Raw genomic sequence first — 20,582 nt, 5'->3', positions numbered from 1 at the left:
CAGTGAAAAAGATGCATTTTAGTCAGTCCTCACTTTGGTGCATGGCTTTCTTACGTATATGAATTTTTGTAATCAAATCTGGAGATCATATATGGTGAGCTGTAGCCCAGGTTGTCCTCTAGAGTTGAGTGGTATTTTGTGGCTCTGAAAGCTTATTTTATTTGCTGTCAAGATGATTAGATAGCCATGAACACTAGGAGCCACAAAGAATCTGAATGTAATTGTCCCTTCTGGTAAAAGAAACTCTGTAGAGTGGCCAGGTTCTTCAAAGCGCTCTTTCCAACCAGTATTCCTATCCATCTTGACTTGAAGCGTGGCTATGTGTGTATGCAGCTCATTCCTGCACTTGCTTGGATTTAAAAAAAAAAAACAAAACAAAAAACACACTGGAAGATGCCATCACCTCCTGGAGCTCATGTAATGTATGTATCACAAGGTATTTGTGGTGATGACAAAGCAGCCTCCACACTGTGACAGATAAGAAGGTGAAGTATACTTGTGAGAACTGTAAAAGTACTCTTCCAAAGCCTGCAAGTAAGATAAGTATATGAATAAAGCTGAAGAGAGGTAAAGTGTAACTATAGCATCTTCAATTACAGTTAGTGTTAAATTAACCGAGAATTTACTGGGACATGTTAGTTATGATAATTGACTAAATAGTCTTTGTAATTTTCAGCTTTACATCACAGAAATGTATTGAGAAATAAGCACATAGATTAAATAAACCTGAAGTTTGCAATGGCTTGTTTGGGTTCCTATGGCATTTCCTGAATTTCTCAATTATTTCATAGCACAGGGTAGTTTTTCTGTTTGAGATCCAAAAAGACTGTACGATTTCCATTTTGGCATAGTAGAATTGCAACCCTGGGCTTCAGAACAGCTTTCAGCTTGGCAGGATCCCATGGGAGACTGTCCTGAATGGCAAAATGGCCCTGGAGAACTGGTTGATCAATCTCCTAGAAGTATAAGAATGTTTCATTCCAGTGTGGGGAAGTCAAGCAAGAGTAGCAGAAAGCCAGCATGGATAAACAAGGAACTCCTGTCTGACCTCAACTGCAAAAAGAAAGTACACAGAAGGTGGAAGAGGGGATGGGCTACCAGGAAGGAATGTGAATACATTGCTGAGGCATGCAGGGGAGAAATGAAGAAACCCAAAACTTAGCTAGTGTTGAAAGTGGCAAGGGATATAAAGAGGAACAAGAAGGGCTTTTTGTAGGTATGCTGGCAGCTAAGGAAAATGTGGTCCTGCTGCTTAATGGGGCAGGGAACTTAGTGACAAAGGGCATGTAAAAGGCAGAGGTCTTTGACTCGCTCTTTAGTGGTAAGGTTTGCTCTCCCATATCTCTGAGTGACTAGTAGGAAAGTCTGTGAGAATGAGGAATCGCCCACAGTAGAGGAAAAAAGTAAGAAGAATTTAGGCTGACTGGACCCATAAGTCCATGGAACCAGTTGTGAGGCATCTAAGGGCCCTGAGCGAGCTAGCCAATGTTACTGCAAAGCCACTATCATCTTTGAAAGATCATGATGATCAGGGGACCTTCCTGATGACTGGCAAATCTCACACCCATCTTCAAGGGCAAGAAGGAGGATCTGTGGAGCTGCAGACTGGCCAGCCTTATCTGAGTCTCTAGGAAAATTATGGGGCAAATCTTCCTGGAAGCTATTTCCAAGCACATGAAGGACAAGGTGACAGAACAGCCAAAATGGATTTACCAGGGCAAATAGTGCCTGGCCAACCTGCCTGCCTTCTACAATGAGTTGACTGGCTCTGTGTGCAAAGGGCGAGCAGTGGATGTTGGTTATCTTGACTTCAGGAAGGCCTCTGATGCAGTCTCCCTTAGTATCCTTGTAGACAAGGAGATACGGATTTGTGAGGTGTGGATTATAAGATGGGTGGAAAACTGGCTGGACCAATGGCCAAGAGAAGATCTTACTGCTGTCTTCAGTACCTGAGGGGAAAAGGTATAGAGAAGATGGAGCCAGATTCCTCTTGGAGGTACACAGCAACAGGAAGAGTGCCAATTGACACAAGTTGGGACACAGAAAATTTTGATAAGTTCATTAGGAAAAGCTTTTTCATTATGAGGGTCATCAAACACTAGGACTGGTGCCCAAGAGAGATTGTGGTGTTTCCATCCTTGGAGATTAAGTCCACCCTCCCTACAGTGAAAAATGTCTGGTTTGGAGATCTGGGCTGTAGTCCCTTGCATAGTGAGGAACTACAAAGTGAAACTTTCCCAGGATTGAACTATTTAATCCAGAGAAACTGAAATTCTGAACTGTAGCTGTAAAATTAATGTAGAAAGGCATCGATATGGGAAACCTTATTTTCACTAAACTCCTTTTACTTGGATTAATGTTAGTTTTACTTCAGGCAGGCCTTACCCTAATCTGCACAATTGCAGGTAATATTTGCATAAGGTGGGGGGGAGGGCAAGGATTATAAAATGTTAGATTTGATTGTTAGAAATCTCACATAGCATTCAGGTTTGTAACTTCAAAGTTTTTTTAGGGTTTCATTTTGAAGATAGTAAAAAAGCCATTGGAAAAAGTTCCCTACACATTGGGAGAAAAACACTTTGTAGCTATTAAATGGAAAACAGCTGTAGGACTATATAAATTGCTTGGAAAGAATTAAGCAGTACATGTTTTTTCTGGCTCGAACACTAAACTATTGTCAGATCACTCAAATTGCTTTAGCAATTAATTTTTTTGACCCAAATGAAGCTGGAAAATCAGATTAGAACTTTTAGTTCATTAAAATTATAATTCAGAATAACGACTATTTATTAAGGCCAAGAAAGTACAGTGCTGCTTAGTAGCCAATTTCTCTGCCATAGCTTTTCTTTTTTTTAATACCTAAAATATAACATTCTAAAAAGCCAGACCCAGTTACTTCTGGGCCCCTGAAAAGGCCACAGATCACCAAAACTCTTCAGGTATCTTGTAGTACGCTAACTTGGCTTAGCATGTGTGCATTAATCTTCTGCCATTTTAGTTTCGTAAGTGATCATTTTCTTGCTGGGACCTGATTTGTGAGGCACACCAACAGCACCAAGCGTAACGCAAAAGAGCCATGGCTACTTTCAGTCAACTGTATGGTGGGCAAGGGAGACAATGTTGTGATGGTGCACGCTAAACCATATAACAGCTGCTGGTTAGAGTACTTACCTAAGAAATAGAAAAACTTGTTCAATTTTCCTTTTCAATCCAAAGGGGGATTCTGATTCACATTTCCCACTGCAACAAGCACATGCCCTTTCCAGCAGGATATAGACTAGCTGGGCTAGATCACCCTTCAGTGCTATAGTTAAAGCAAAGCATTGTACAGCTACAAGTAAAAAGTATCATGGCACCAAAAGGAGTAAGGATGTGATTGTGTGAGCTGATGGTGGGACTGAGGTTAACCTAGATCATTCAACTGATTCTTGGGCTGTTGCTCTGAAATGACTTACTGCTTTGGCATTGTGTCTATGAAGGGAGTAAACAGGGCAGAGAGCAGGGAAAGCTGGAGCCCTTTTATGCTGGCATTGCCACAAGAGAGACTCCAACAGAAAGCCGTTCCTAAGCAAAGAGCATGACTGTCTGGTTGTCAGGGCACTGCCATATGGAAGAATCAACGTCTTTAGTTGTCACTGACACGATAGCTATCTGATGTAAACTCTGTTCTCCACGTTCCAAGCAGAAGAAAGACTGTTGTCATCTGTACCCAAATCCACAAACTGGGCTCCTAAATTAGAAGGTGGCTCCAAGCTTTTAGTTGCACCTAGGTTGGGAGGAGAGTAAGACACAATTGCCCTGACGTTTTTATCAACTGTAAGAGTGACACCTCATTATGCGAAGTGCTGGAAATACCATTCTTAGACATGTAGCATATCTTCAATTCCTCAGTGTCTGAGGAATTTACGTGTTCAAATCACCTTTTTTGAATTCTTTACAGTTACGGAACTAGGTTTGTGACACTGAATTGTAATGTTTAAAGTTCTTGCTGGATTTGGTCCGAAGTCCATAAGAAAAATCCCTCCTTCATTAAAAAAAAAAAAAAAAAATTACTGGTGGCTTTCTACCTGTATAGCAACATGGTTTTTAGATGTAACATAACTGATTAGGTACAAAAAAAGTTGACAGGGCCAAACATTCTAACACTGGAAAAATGAGGAGGCAAGCCATTAAATCACAAATATGCAATACGTGTACATTTGGATTCCTAATATATCTATCTTATATATCTATGTAATTCTTTGTTTTATATTAGGATTACTAGGACATACAGTTAAATGCCTTGTATATACTGAAGTATCTATTCCCACATATGCCTTACTTTTCCCTTCACAATTTTAATATATCATTTCTTTATTACTGTATGATGCTTTGTTGATTATAGTAATGAAAACATTTTTTCTAACTTGAGAAAAATACTGAGTTTTTGTTTTAATACCATATAACACTCTGAAAGTGTTACATGTAAAATCTGAAGCTAAACAGCTTAAACATACCTAAAGTAATTGAATGCATTTGAAAGAAAAATGGGAAAGCTTGTATCCTGAGATTAGTTTCAGTAGTTAAGCTCATAGAGTGAGCAGCCACCTCCCTTATTTCTTTCTCATCTAATTCAGAAGAGTTACTAAGTTTACCCCAGGAAGTTTGAGAATTGTTGACTGAGAACTTGGCAAATATATTTTTTTTTCACAAAAGAGAGCAATCAGACATCTGTTCCTTTAAACATTTTTTTTTTTACTTATATTTGTATTTTTAACTTACCATTTATTTGGGGTTTGGTTTTTTTCTATTTGAATTAAATTTACAGTTGTATGACTTGCTTATGTTTTTAACATGTAGTAATGGTTTCAGGTTGAAAGAATGAACATTCCCTACTTGCAACTAGTCTGTCAAGTTTTATGTATTACAAATTACAGCACTTTGCTGTAGAAATGTTTTTGCATATAATATAAGCAAAATTATGTATATTTGTAAAAACAAGCAAGTAGCACTGTTAATGTTTATTTTTTTTCTTTTTAACAGGTGTTAGTGTCTGTCCAATCGCTAATATTAGTAGCAGAACCATATTTTAATGAACCAGGTTATGAACGATCAAGAGGTACTCCGAGTGGTACCCAGAGCTCCAGAGAATATGATGGAAATATACGGCAGGCAACAGTCAAGTGGGCAATGCTTGAACAAATCAGAAATCCATCGCCATGTTTTAAGGAGGTATGTTCTGTGAAACTACTATGCCGGAATAGTAAGGAGAACTGATCTTAAAAAAGTTTCATAATACATTCCTTTTCCAGTTGCATTTTAACACAAACCCTGAAGAATCTTTATTAGTTTGAGTGTTGAGAGTAATTCAAATATTTGGAAACGCTGTATTGTGCATGAGATGTCTCTTCTGTTCTCTTATTTATTCCCTGAGGCAATTGACTCTTGAGATTTAAGTGAATAAGAATGTATGTAACTTCATAGCTGCTTTAGCAGGAAAGGGGAATGTATGCAGATTGGGACTGACCCATAAGGAGCCTTGGTGCACAGTCGGACAAAATATGGTTCATATACTTGGCTAACTCTTAAATGCCAAGTGGTTCTTCTACTCTATGTGAAAAGTGTTGATCAGCCCTAAAAACGCGCACTTAGTGTTTGTTAACTGGCTAACAATAAACTACATCTCAAAGAAACATGAATTTGAAGCAAGTCTTAGGAAACACTTTGAATAGACCACAATAATGCAACTTTGAAAAAGTATTTTAAAACAAATTCCAGCCTGCACATTATTCATGAAAAAATCCATAGTGCATCTGTGCTAAGCTAGAAATCTGTTTCTTTAGAAAACAACTATCTTGATGCTGATAAAACAATACTAACCTTCATACTTTCATACTGCCTAAAAAAAAAAAAAAAATTTGAGAGAAATCAAATTGCTTAATTTTCTACATTTTTGAAAAGAAACTAAAACGTGTAGAATAATTTAGGTTGGCAGGGACTTCTCAATGTCATCTGGTCTAATCCCTTTCTCAAAGCAGGTCCAATTGTCTGGGTCTTGAACTTACATGGCTAAAGATTTAAGGAGAAAAGATTGGAAGATGCATTAAGTAAGAGAATTTGTGTGAATATAAATGCAAAATGGTTGGTCAAACATGAGTCGTCTCATGGTACTACCAGCAACTATTTGGGAAAACAGGTTTTCTTCTGAACTACTGAAAGACCTACCACTTCTAAATGAGGGGTAGAACTATCTCTTAGCTTCCAATTGTTTGTATATTAAAATGTTGCCAAAATGTAGGTTGTTTTAGGGTTACTCACATTGTTCGGTGTGGCATGTGAGTGAGAGGGTAGGTGCACATCCCTTCCTTGCTGTCCGTAAAAACATCCTTTGGAATGCAAAAAGCTTTTCCCATTAAAATGATGGAGTGCCTATGGAAGAAGAAATCATCAGACGCTTAACCTGCATGACAGGAGTTAAATATTCATATCCAGGTGCAGGTGGAAAAGGATGTGCTGTATACTCTGGTGTTTTGAATTAAAGAAGAAATCCATTGTTGGTCTTCTAAACTAACTCTGAAATGCTTTACTCAGTAAGTTAAAGATCCTGATATAGATAATGTCATGACACTTAGTCAAATAACCTCTGCTAACAAATCCTTTTTTTCTAGCTAAATGTAACAATTTCACTCTTGCTAAGAGAGTTCTCAAATTAGAACTATTTTTAATTAAATGAAGATATCAGAAGATGGTGAGCTCCCTGACAGTAACATTCAATCTTTCTCTTCAGATAGACAGAAATGAAGGATATGCGATATTACAGTACTTGATAAATAAATGAGTTCCAGTTCACTGGCTTTGCCCTTTCCTTCCAAAGCATCTCAGCACTTTTACATGCTTACTCTGCAGCTTGGCTTTTTTACCATTTCTATAAAGCAGGCATTTTGTAACCTGACATCCTTCCTCTCTTCAGGAAAGTAAAGTAATAAGGTATATCCAAATGGTTTTGTTCCAATGGAAAAAGTCATTCCCTGAGAACAGATGACTTATGCATAGCACATTGTTACCAAAAGGCAGATGTTGAAAACAATTAAAACTGCTACCTACAAGAGATATTCGTAGCTAGGACTGAGTTAAGTTAAACCACACACCAAAAATAAATAAATAAATACAATTTTCACCAAATTTCACATTTCTGCCCACTTCCACTAAAATACTATAACTCATTTCCAGACTAATATTGATTATAAAGACAACACTAATCTCATGCACAAAAATACAGTGCACAGTTTTTTCTTTACCATGAAGGATATTTCACTGGTCCCTCTAGTCATCTTTATCAGACATACAACATTACTTTCAGCATTAAAATTTTTCAAGGGTAATCTTTAATGTAATTAAGGCTATTGGCGCATTCAATAACTAGCCCAATCTGTACTATTCAAGATGTTATACTTCAGTGTTTGCTTCTAAAAAATCATGAACAGTTACATTTTTCTCTAATGTAATAGCTGTATTTTGGAAGAATGCTGGATTGCCATGCAGTGTTGCCATCAAGGCAAAAAATGTGGCTCTTAAGTAAATTATCCAAGCACTTCTCTGAGAGGCTAGCTTGTTGGGAAGGTCTCTAGGGTTTTCATGGAGTTAGGTTAGGAGCCTTAACAATTGGATGATCCTTCAATAATACAAAAGTAAAGGCACCCTGGAACTTAGGTCTAAGAAAGTATTTACATCCTTCTGCTTATAACATCTTTTTTCTTCACAAGTCTGAGCTGTCTTCTCTTCAGAGTCTTAAATGACAAGTAGACTCAGGAGATCTTACTGCCAGTCAGTTGTCTTTGGGCAGTCTCCCAAGTTTTATTGTGAATACAAGGAATGCATCCAGAGTTGAAGTCTATTATGCTTTCAATATGCAGTTTTTCTTTAGGCAGATAGCTAAAGTCTCTAACCTCTAGAGAGAGAGATGATTTTGTCAGTTATGTTGCAATATTGCCAAGAACTGTCTGTGCTCAATAAAAAGTCTTTAATTTTATGTTTCTTTCACCAGGCAGAGTTTTAGACATCTGTTCAAGACTAAGTAGAGTTTCACAACTTTTGTGTGAGGATTTTTTTTGTTTTGTTTTTTTAACTCAAATCTGTACAGAAATACCAAAACTAGTATGTGATTAAATACTGATTCCCACTGAAACTGGGGCCAGCTCAAATGCTATTGTCTGGGAATTCTAGTGTACTATATCTGCACAGGGGATGTAACTGCAGTTGTACCCCTTCCACACCAGCTGGTGATTTTTTTTTTTCTCTATGCAAAAGCATGTTATGTTTCTATGCTCATACAGTTGACAGGGTTTCTGCTTATCTATTCTTTTGTTCAGGCAGCAAGTGGTTAGTGACGGAAGAAGACCTGGTGCTTATGCTTCCTACCTCTGCTTCCGTAATAAAACAGGGCTGTGAAACCAACAGTGAAATCCTTTATGTTGTATCTGTGTAACCCTGCCCCTATGTGAACAGAAGTGTGCATAGTAAGATACAGAGTAAGATCACTGTAAGATCATCCTGCATAGTAAAATCATCTTTCAACTGGAATTTGTCTAATCCTCTGCTATCACTGTTTCTTTTGCCTGGTGAGATACTATATTTCTGGCACTCATTTACCCTTCACCCAGATAGCACAAGTGAACGCTGAAGTGGCAGACTCGCAAAATCATAGATTCACATAGGTTGGAAGGGACCTTGGGAGGTCATCTAGGCCAACCTCCTGCTCAGAGCAGGGTTAGCACTGAATTCAGACCATGTTACTCAGGGCTTTTCCACTTGGGTCTTGCAAACCTCCAAGGACAGAAGCACCACAGCTTTTTCATGCAGCCTGTTCCAATGCTGAATTACCCTCATAATGATTTTTTTCCTTGTATCCAATTAGACTTCTATGACTAGGTTAGAACTTGAAGATTTTGTATTATTTAGTATATGGTTCTTAGAAAACAATGAATGTGCAGTTCTTTCATTCTGAATATTTTCATATAGGTTATCCACAAACATTTTTACTTGAAAAGAGTGGAGATCATGGCTCAATGTGAGGAGTGGATAGCAGACATACAGCAGTACAGCAGTGACAAACGGGTAGGCAGGACTATGTCCCATCATGCCGCAGCTCTTAAGGTGAGACTTGCTTTTATACTTTTATGCTCAATAATGTAATCCAGAGATGACAAAATTACAGAGAAATTGCTCAGCAGCTGAATTTTATAATAATAAACCCCAGCAACTTTAAAACATCTAAACAAATGAAGGTTTCACAACTGCTAAGAGATCAAGTGTATGCGAAGGCCACTTTTTCAGTATTTTTTTTCTACAAGTAAGATTTTCTTTTAAGTAGTTCCTTCCCTGCCTGTTTTTTCCACAAATACTTAAGAGCTTATCTTTTCCCCTCAAAGAGTTGGGGGGTTTTCTTGATAAAACTGTACTACACCCAACCTTCATTACAAGTAGAGCTCAATTCCATGCCAGAAAATAAGCTGTTTGAATGGAGAAGTTGTTAGAAAACTGTGGCCCATTACAATTAGCTTTACTCTGCATTTGAAAAACTTTTATCAACACAGATACAACAATTGTAATGCTTTCTTCCCTCCTAGGCCAAGTACTATCATTTGTGTATTTTGTGTCCATACAGACGACAGACCTCTATTACCTATTTTTCGTGTAATTAAAAGTGGAATTTTGTTCTTGGGAAGCAAATTTTTTTAAGTCTCCCTTTTTTTTTTTTTTCCTATTGCTGGACTTGCATTCTTTCAAAGTGACTGGACTTCAAAACGGAGTTACCATTAGTTACAATGATCAGTATATAAATCTCCATACATCTGTCTCTGTAACAGGTCTCATCAAGACCATGTACCTTTAAGTTCTGTCTGACCTACCTTGTCCAAGCCAGCTTCTGCTCTGATTGCGGAACACAGATATGACTCAACTGCAAGACATATAGCATAACATTTATACTGATACACTACTTTGTTGCCATTCTGTTTACTACCTTTCATTTGTTCCCAGTAGCAGCTGCTAATTACTCCAAACTACCAATCCTAAAATACAGAGGACTATGGGAGAAGCTTATCCAGTCATTGAAATAGTCTATTTAAATCTTTTTTACTTCAATTTTTTGCCTTATTTTCTCTAATATTGTGAAAAGTAATTTTTAACTATTGTCTTCAACACTGACTTCTTTTTACATATTCAGCGTCATACAGCTCAACTGCGGGAAGAGCTCCTAAAACTTCCCTGTCCTGAAGGATTGGATCCAGATACTGATGACTCCACAGAAAAATGCAGTGCCACGACAAGTTCAGAAGAGACTATGTTGCACGACCAGGTTAAACCCAGCAGCAGTAAAGATATCCCCAGTGATTTCAAGTTATGAGCTGCATTGACATGGACTTTCTAGACGCAAAGGCTTTGAAGCACAAGCCAAATATGTCAATATTTGTATGTAAGAAGCTAATTATGTAATAGGTAATGAAATTGAAACTATACTATGCCCTTAAGGATATACAGTTTAATTCAAAATGATCTTTTATTTACCTGTACAAGAGTGTAAACTTTTTTGTGCTTTTATTTTTCAATTGTGAGAACCACTGATTGGTATGTTTAAAAAGTTATGTATACAAGAAATGGATAAATCACTGATATATAAGGGAAACTACCTTAGGAAAGAATGTTTACTGAATGTTTATTTTATTATTTTTTTTTTTTTTACTTGTAGAGTGAGGGCGGTTGTAACAAAGAATATATATTGGTCATTCTTACAGCTCCTATTTAAAGTCAGAAAATTTTCACTGAATTTGATAGATTTTACGTTTGGCCATATATTCATGCTCATATTTGATTCTAAAGAAAACCTCCTGTATACTTCAATAAAAGTTAAATGGACATGATTCCTCTTTTATGATTTACTGGTACATTTTTTAAATAAACTGCCATAAAATACGTTATAGCTGAAGACTTGCACTTGTATGACTGAATTAATTACAGTCAACGTATTTAATTTTATGCTTAGTAATTCTAAAATGCAGATGAAATAAATGCACATGGTTTTACCTCATGCCAAAATTTGGACTTCTGAATTCATCTTTTGTTTAGCTATTTTATGCAAACTAACAGTATTTCAAATTTTTTTAAAGGGCTATTCTGGAACAAAGTCTTTTTTCTATTGAAATGTCTGATTTTTACATAATCCACTGTACTTTAAGTAGTGACAGGGGCTAATGATGTGCCATGCAGGACTCTAATGTTCTGTAGTTCCTACTGTATAGATTTATTTCCAATTTATACTTGCAGCCACAGATAGATACATAACTAAAAAGGGTAAGGGACTGGGTTGACTTAATAATCAAGTCTCGCTTTTAACACAACATGCATTACTATCACTGTTCTTAATTTTAAGTAGTCCTTGAAGGACTAAAAAGTTAATACTGGTATTACCTCAGACTAATGATCTATTGTATTATTAATATTATAAATCAGGCCAAAAAAAACAAAATCTTTTTGTTTTCTATTTGTTCTTTGTTTATAAGTAAGTATCACGCTGGAAATTTTTCACTTTTTGTTTTATAATGTATTATTTCTAATCATTAAAAATGGCACCAACTGAGGTTGTGTTCTTATGCTGGTGGTTAGCAGACATTGATAGTTCTGATCAAAGTAAAATTCTGTTGTTATGTTGATATGTTGTGTTAATCCAAGGCCTCTCCTGATTGTATGTACCTCTCCAAATATCAATTTAGGCACTTGTGTTACTCCACAGAATCCTTAAGCAAAAAGCGAAACCAGCTGCCCTGTGTCAGAGTTGCTCTGGTAAGTAAGTACCCGAAAGGGAGAGTTCAGGCCACATAGTCAAAGCATTAGAACTTTATCTATCTGTGTTAAAACAGAACTTCATTTTTCTAGATAGATATTTACTTGCCTTCCATTACTGTACAAATGGACTGTGATATTCCTCTAAAAGCTCCAAAAGCAAAATTAGTCACTGACTTACAGCTGGTGATACAGTAGTGATTTCCTTTAAAAATCTTCATTTACAGATGCATTAAAAATATTACTACAGTACTTAAACTGTCTGCCTACAGGGGCATAGTCTTTTTATAAGATTCTGGCATTGTACCAGAAACAAACCTATCAATCAGACCACCTCATACTTGAAGATAAAATTTTGTTACCCTTTTACACACACACACACACACACACACACACACAAAATACCTAACTTGCATTGATTAAGCATTAAGAGAGTGGACAACATGATTGTACCTTTTCTCTAATGTGTACTTATGGTATCAATGCTAACATGAAGTCACTGCTGTTTGCATCTGCTTAATTAAACAGCTGCATGGGATATTAGATTCTAATTTGTATCTACACACCAGTTATTTTGTGCTCTAACCTGAGCTACAGCCATATTGTATCGAACTATTGCAGTGATGTCACCATTTAGTGAGTAAATTCCAAACATGGTTGTCACGCTACAAACTTGTTCGACAATGGCAACAGATAGAAAATGTGTACTGTCACATCTTTTGAGGTATAATGCACAGGGTAGCTACATTATTATGCAGTAAAATCACAATAAATTATATGAGGTAATGTGGACAACTGATTTTTTTTTAAACAGTTTTAACTTTTACTATTTCATCAAATTAATAAAGACTGTATAGATAGAGCACAGTTTCCTTCTATCAATCATCAACCACATTGAAGTCCTCAGTTTTATAACTATTATGCTGGCTTTTAGAAAATGCTTCAAAAATCAGCTGAAGTTATTTCTGAAAATATAAATGGCAGTATCTGCTAAGTAGGTCTTTTAAAGAATTTTTGCCCATAATTTTTGGTACTGTTTTTGGACCAGGATTCACCACTGGCACACTACCATGCTAGGGCATGTCCAAAGTTGACCAGCCATTGGAGCTTCTGTAGCAACCCTGTCAAAGGAAGAAGCTTGCACCACAGTGTCAGTATAATAGGTTTTCCTGAAGCTTCGTATCACAGAACCACAGATAACACCACCAACCTTTCTCTCATAGTTCAGCCTGCACCATCCACCAGACAGGGAAAAGCTCAGCAATCTATGAGACCGCTGGCATTACACTGATCCCTGTGCGTAAATGTTCTATTTTGCAAGTGTTGGCACAAGACTTTTCATATATGGACATGAATGATACCACTGAAAGGCTTGTTTTTTTTCTGGATTTCCTTTAGGTAAAAGATGTGCACAATTGTATGGGTTAGTGCTTCTCTGTAATCCTACCACCGCTATACAAGAAATAAATATAAAAATAATCTAGAAAACCTAAGAAAATTTTAAACAACAGAGCCCCATGTACAATTTAAATTTAAGCGTCACTCCAAAAATTAAATGTTAGATATTCAGCTACTCACAGAATAAAATACATGTAAATATAAACTGATGGGTCTATAGGAGTCTTTTAGGTGTGGGTGGTTGGGGTTTTATTGTCTTGTTTGTTTGGGGTTTTTGAAATCTTGGCATCATAAATTTAACCACAGATGATAGACTTTTACTAGCCTCTCAAGAAAACTTCCTTGAAGTGAGTAAAAAACCATACCAACAAACACAGGTAAGGCTTTAAGGACTGCTGATAGTTGTAGAGAAATTCCCTACATCAGTACTGTAGTTGGATAATGATCTATTAAAACATCATTAGAACTTTAATTCTTTTACACTAAAAAAAAAAAAAAAAAAAAGAAAAAAAGAAAGCTCCCACATAATATGGGAAATAAACGTACTACAACATTTACCTTGGCTTTATTTAACATCTCCTTGGTGTATATCAAATAGAGCATTCAGTTTCTGGCAGGATTCAAATTATTAAGAAACCACCACAAAACAAATTTTTTTTCTCTACAGCTCTAATCCTATACATAGCATGTTTATTTAAGGGAGCTTTTCTTCTCCAAAGTGCTTCTGGTGTTGCATAATAAATATTCTATTTTACATCCTGAGACAAACAACTTGATTAACCATATTATTAAATTACCTTGTTTATCCATAAATAATCTACAGCCACAAATCCAGCTAACCTACGTTTCAGCCAGGACTATACTATGTTACTCTGTTTCCTATTAAGGAGAGGTTTTTAGGTTTAAGTTTTTACCTGGGTTTTCTCAGGCATTTCTCTTTACTCCCTTCCCCCTTCTCCCCCCGCCGTTACCTTTGTATTTGTGTTTTAGAAGTTTTCTTTCCTTGTTTCTCCAGAAGCCAGTTGCTGTCACCTGGCCCCACCTCACTGGACCGTCAACTCTCTAGTTTGAAAACAGAAATTAGATGCATTTTTCAACTGAAATGAGATGCAGATTTCCATTTATCTTACCATGAGGAACAAGCATAAAGGACAGAAGCAGTTTCAGATATATTTTCTCAGTTTATCATTTTTTAACCAAATATATGACATACATCAGATGACTGGGTGGCAGTTTGTCTTTGAAAAATAGTGTGCTCAGCTTTATTTTCTCTTTTTTCCATAAATGGCGATGATGTTAGGTGGAATGTGCAGATGTTTTTACGAAAACACAAGCTTTCTGAATTAGTTAGCTGAAGGTGGATAGAAGTAAGTTCTAGCTTTATTGAAACAACATACTGGTAAAAACATTTCATTCTCCAGAGATTTTGTTGCTGCCGTTGTCTTACTGTCCCAGAGCAATGGTGCGCAAAATGCAGTATCCACCAAATGAATTATCCTACTAAAGCTCTTAAAAAAAAAAAAAAAAAAAAAAAAAAGCACTGCCTCTATTTCTAATAAAGACTCAAAGCAAACAAATCCCAATACACAATGCTCCATCTTGACTGAGACACCTCTGTATGCTGTGACCTGTCATCTCTGCAGGCTCCAATCTGTTCTTTTCCGTTTCTTACAGCAGAAGCAACTTTTTGCCTTTATGTTAATATTGCCTACAATATCTGCATCATCTAATAAAACGGTGCCATCCTCAAATGTCTAGAAAGATAGTATTAATGCCACAGCTAGTAACATTTCTTTAATTCATATAGCAAAATTTTGTGTTCCAGGTTGTCGCTTTCATTTCTGGCCTTTTAACCAGAGTCCTCATCAGTCATAGGCCATAGGGCATTTATTATCAGCCCTACTTCTGATGGTGAGATAACTGAATTAATGTGAGAAACCAGCACAAATGAGGCCCTATGAAAATCACCCACCTCCACAGACATGTACAAACGCTTCAGTTGATCATAAACTGTCTGTATAAAGCTCTATGGCTGGGAAGCAACCACATCCCAGCCCCCAATATGAGCAAGCTTAACAAAGTTGAAAAAAAGGCAAACAAAATTAAAAACTAGAACCCCATAATTAACAAAATTTCCATCTGCCATAATTTTCAACCACCTCTGTTGCTTCATTAAGAATTTTCTCATTTACCATGAGAACAAATGGGAAAAGCAAAATACATGTTCCTGTGAAGGCATGCTGTTCCTCCAGAAATTCTCTTAATCTTTTTTTCTATCATCTTTTCCATTTTCTTGGAAATATTTAAACCAGCACTTCACCATGTGATTAAGAAAAAAAAAAAGGCAAAACAAAAAAATATCTTGAAACATACTCATAAACAATGGTTTGGCAGTCTCCAGAAGTCCTGTTCTCTCACCTTGAGATGGAAAGATAGTTTTTCAGCCATGGAAAATCTTTACCTATAGCCAAATCAACAATAACCATACCAAAGCGAACAATTTCTATCACTCCAATTTCCTTTTTTTGAAACCTCTGGTAAGCTTATTTCTACATGTAAGCTTATTTCTACAGTCTTTCAAGCAGCTTGTAAGAAGGTGGCAATGAGCTGGCCATCGTACAGCTGTACAGCAGTCTCAGCTGAAGCCCAACGCAGCAGAACAGCTCAAAGAATGAGGGTGAGTCTTTAACACTGCATGAGAGGTACCTTCATGGTTAACAGAGGAAGTAACAAGGCCATCATAATTACATAGGCACGTCCAGGCCAGCCAAGCAAAGGCACATTGTGGCATGCAGGTGCCAGATCCCCGTCTGTGCTGGTAGCAGACCATCCTGCCGGATGCAAGCTCCAGCCTGCATCTTGGCTACAGCTGTGGTCCAAGCTGTCCTGAAAACCTTGGGAATGTTTGCAAGCAATGTACAATGGCAACAATCCAAGAGGAAAAAGAGGCGATGTGGCAGATCAACAACTAATAGCCAACAGCAGGATTACTGAAAAGGAAATTATATATCTGTCAGCAGGACCCATCCTCTCTGCTACTAAGTTGTTATTGTGAAAATCCCAACTGAGGCCTGAGGCAGTTTCAATCAGTGAAACTTGATGTGATATATAAAATTCACAGAGGCTGGCCTCCAGCTCAGCAGAAATCACAAGACAAATCAGGCAACCATTTGGCTGACTGAATTTTGCCATAGCATGTGGGATCCTGGATAAGTCCCAAAGCATTTCAGAAGCCCCACACTACGAAAAGTTTTCCTTCCAAATTCAATTCAACACATTTCCAGTCTGCCTCATGGTCACTAAAGGTAACAGAGTGTGCAGCCAGGTCACACAGACATTGAAGCACCTGCTGTCTTATGGCTCCCTGGAAGGCTTTAAACATCAGCAACACCAAGGGTTGAACAGGGACCACCTGATCCATATCACAGAACATGGAAGACAAGTGGGGAAATTACATTCAAGTGATGATTTTCACCACCACCACCACCACCACCACCCCAAAAAAAAAAAGAGAGAAAAAAGAAAAAATGTTGCAAACACACTCAGACGATCACAAAAAAAATACTGCTGATGGCAACAAATGGAGACTGAAAGTGAAGGTACTCCAGAGAACAAAATATCCTTTTTGTACCTGCATTACCTGATGTGTTAAACCTCCTTCTGCTCTTTTCTCTCTGTTCCTCCACAGAAAATATTGATTTAGAAGACAAATAGCCAGATGAACAAATGACACACAGCAGGGAACTGAACATCAATAACCTATACCAGAGGAGAAGCCAAGCCATCTAAACAAAGGGGAGAACAGTAGTACATGAGTCCTGATAAGCAACCGTGTATTGCAGGAAAGATGTTTCTATCTTGGAGAGCTCTTAAGAGTCTATAGTGCTGGCAGAAATCAATGAAGGATAGTTCTGAAATTTCAAGTTTTTACATAGAGAATTGCAATAGAATCTTAAATTATTAAAAATTCAATGTATGCCTAACACAAAACATGGATTAATCATCTGAATAAAAATAATATAGTTAAAATGCTTCCTTGTTTGAAATAGGCTCTGACACTGCCTGCCATCTTCCTGAAAATGTTAGTCCGACTCATGTGAGTGTATTTTTAATTATTACTTTAAACACACTTTTGCTTTTACTTGAAAATGCATCTTTGGGCACAGAATCCAACAGCAGGTGATTTTCCATTGCCAAGGATGCCCTCAAAGACAGTTGTCCGGTCAATGTCACTGAGGACAAACCATGGCTCTAAATTCATCCGGTTTTCCTTTTTCTCCGGACAGTTCATTTTCCACATTTCAACACTCCGACCTTCTATGCATCAAAGCTCCTCTGAAGCACCAGAAGAGTACTTGGTGCCCCAGTGTTCACCGCAGGCACGCAGCTGCAACTCCCACCAGTCAGAATCTGCGGTCCAGCAGCAAAGCCTTCCTGACCTGAGTACACCAGTTGCTCTATGTTCCTTCCCAAATATTGCATCCTGTGCCTGATGCAAAGTTTCCATGGAGATTGCATTGCAAGCAATGTTCTCCTCAACCTTTTTCTTCTTTTTATCAGGCTGAATTTGTCCCATAAACCTTATGGAGAAAAGGCTACTAGTTACATTTTCTTAAATGCATGGACTTCCACTGTTCAAAAGCTTTTGCCCTAAGGGCCTTTGGGTTTTAGCTCACTTAGAAGATGCAAAAAAAAAAAAAATTTTTTTTGACATGTTAATTTAAAAATAAAAAAATCAAGAAACTGACTAAAAGTTGAAGAAACAGGAAAGGCAGTTTTCCCCTTTTGATCTATGAATACAAACCCGGTGAAATGACAAGGACTAACTCTACAAATTTTAAGGACATGGCCTCCCATTTTCAAAGACACATTTCAAAAGCTTTCAAGCAGACTGGGCTTACATAGTTGCCTAAACTAGCGTAGTTTTTTTCCATGTTTAACAAACAGTATATGGTTAATTTTGCTGCAAATCACCGTGTTACAACAGCTATAGCAACCAATGAAAATAAACTTTTTTTTGAAAATTATCTAAACATATAAAAGCAAAATGTGATCAAAATTGATTATTTAAATCAATATGCCCTTCTTACGGATTGCAGTAGACTACTTAAATCACTCTGAAATCAACCAATCCTAAAAAAAAGACCAATCACCAATCAATTCCTGTTACCATAAAAAACAGCTGTGCTCTTCAACGGTACCATGCTAAACTCATCACTTCACAAAGCTTACTAAAATTAATAAGCTTTAGTAGCTTACCAGTAACTCATTTTCTTTAAATGTGTAAAAATATTCTGTCAGTTAAGAAATCTAAATAGGTATAAAGACAGGAAGTTGACTAAGCTGTTTCAGAGTACTTCTTCCACATAAACTACAGTGGGCTTTTTTTTGTGAATGCTCATGCACCTACCAGATTCAGTGCAAAAATCACTAGCTGTTAAGATCTTTAAATCTTTAAGATATGAGATTATTCAACTCATTGTTATGAAAGATTATATCTGCTGCCATAATTTTATTTGCAAATAACATCAGATAAAATAAAAACCATTATCTTATCTAAAAAAGTCATCTTATCTAAAAAATGCTTGTTTCCTCCAGACTACCAAGACTGTCAGTTTATGCCATACTTTCATAATTCTTATTCAGCATCGCTACCTCATTTTCTCATCCTAATTTAGGCCTCCGTGCATAACAACATTTTATTTACATGACTTCGAAGGATAAAGACAGTTCTGTATGAAGACTAATAGAAAAGTTACAAGTGTCATTTTAAGGCATATATGAGAAAAGATGATTTGCTCTTTGCTTTCTTGTTAAAATACCATTTCACCATACATATGACCATGCTGTCTACTAAGTCCTCTGCCCAAACTCAACCATATCATAGAATTGGGAAAATGCTGGCCAGAAGGTACAGCGGGCAGTGATCACCTTTCAGCCTGCTCATCACCAAACTAAACGCATTCAGTTCCCTCAACTTCTCTGCATGTAGCATGGGATCCAGGTCCCTCACCATCTTGCTTGTTCCGACTCGGAGTTTGAAGCTAGTTGTTTTCTCTCTCTTTTGTCTCTAGTCCCAGTTATGTAGTGATGTTACTATGGTTACACCGTGTTTATAGCTTACTTCAGTTATAAGACATGCTTTGTATATTTTAATTTATTTAAAAAACCAAAATATTTTAAAATAGGTGAAGAAAATGAGGAGGAAAACTGATTATAGGCCATGTTTCATTTTTAAAAGGCTGGTCATTTGCAGTTTCTCTTATACTTGCAGTAAAACCTTGAATCATAATAAATTCATTTTGTCTAAAAGCAGAGATAATATATTTTTTCCATGTAAATCACTTCATTGCCGTGACAGAATGATGTCAGAGTATCTAAATTGGTGATCTAAAGAATCTTCCTTTTAGAATGTTGCTTAGCCTTAAAGGTTACCTGGGAGTGGGCATGATTGATGCCAACTGTTGTTAAGAATAATTTTGTTCTAATTTTCATAAAATGGACCTAAATACCACATTGACATGGAGACGCTTTTATAGATTAAGCAAACATATACATAACAATATTGGAGCAATAAGAACCCAAGACCTTTCTAGAATAAAAACCCAGCTCTAGTTAATAGGAAGATTTTCTGAAATTTATAAAAGAATCTAAAGAAAAATTAAATTTGCAAGCTGTTTAATAGAATCCATCTTTTTAAGGATGATTTTTGAGCAATAATTCAGCACTTTATATTCAGGATTTGCATATATGTATGTATAGATGAACACAAATGCACAAAAAAACAAATTAAAATGCAACAGGGTCATGCAAACTGCTTTCTTGTTAATTTTTTAACTGAAATTAGCTTTGCATCTAGTTTGGCTATGTATGTAAAAGTTCTAAAATAATGAAACAGTAAGGAGGAGAGAAAGAAAATTTTATTCCAAAAAAACCCAAACCTGAAAAACAACCAACCTTGCCTGAATTGCCAAAATGCAACTATTCATTGAAAGCCTGCAGCAGCATGGCAGTACAGACATACATATACAGCATCATGGAAACTGTGACACAACCTAAAAGTCAAAGTCATTACCCCCTATTTCTTTCTGTAAGATCTCTCACAGCCAAGCTCTGGAAGAAATTACTGACTTTGGTTTGATCCAAATAATCTTTTTTCTGTTTGTTCATTTTTCAGCTGGGTAACCAACCTGGAAAAAATAGAAGAAAAACTGTGTTTCATGTAGCCTTAATCCCTGCTCCTTACCGCAGCGGTAGCTGTACTCAGCAACTGCAGCCCTGCTGGCTAAGGCACAGAAGCTCTAGTCTTTCCACGCAGTCAATCTAATCAAAGGTGGGCTAAAGCTGACATGGATCAGCTGCAACAC

At 36.9% G+C, this 20,582-nt stretch overlaps 1 protein-coding gene and 1 long non-coding RNA gene across 6 annotated transcripts in view; one reads left to right on the top strand and one right to left on the bottom strand.

The window, feature by feature from the left end:
- BIRC6 (baculoviral IAP repeat containing 6) overlaps window positions 1-11,073 on the top strand; it is a 200,987-nt gene extending 189,914 nt beyond the window's left edge. For all 3 annotated transcript variants that reach the window (XM_067293270.1, XM_067293269.1, XM_067293268.1), the window contains exons 72-74: window positions 5,023-5,211; window positions 8,998-9,132; window positions 10,205-11,073. In XM_067293270.1, coding sequence (XP_067149371.1) covers window positions 5,023-5,211; window positions 8,998-9,132; window positions 10,205-10,384 — 504 coding nt within the window. In that variant the 3' untranslated portion in view covers window positions 10,385-11,073. The remainder of the gene's footprint in view (window positions 1-5,022; window positions 5,212-8,997; window positions 9,133-10,204) is intronic.
- LOC106485477 (uncharacterized) overlaps window positions 1-20,582 on the bottom strand; it is a 49,941-nt gene that overhangs the window by 7,287 nt on the left and 22,072 nt on the right. For 2 of the 3 annotated variants that reach the window (XR_001292720.2, XR_001292723.2), the window contains 2 exons: window positions 14,187-14,277; window positions 6,298-6,408 (listed from right to left, as the gene is read on the bottom strand). This is a non-coding gene — a long non-coding RNA (uncharacterized lncRNA). The remainder of the gene's footprint in view (window positions 1-6,297; window positions 6,409-14,186; window positions 14,278-20,582) is intronic. The other variant, XR_001292721.2, reaches the window with a different exon arrangement.

The sequence above is a fragment of the Apteryx mantelli genome, chromosome 3 (genome assembly GCF_036417845.1).
Source record: "Apteryx mantelli isolate bAptMan1 chromosome 3, bAptMan1.hap1, whole genome shotgun sequence".
NCBI classification, from domain to species: Eukaryota; Metazoa; Chordata; class Aves; order Apterygiformes; family Apterygidae; genus Apteryx; species Apteryx mantelli.
The sequence above is the reverse complement of the archived record's forward strand: the minus strand, read 5'-3'. Positions and strand labels throughout refer to the sequence as shown.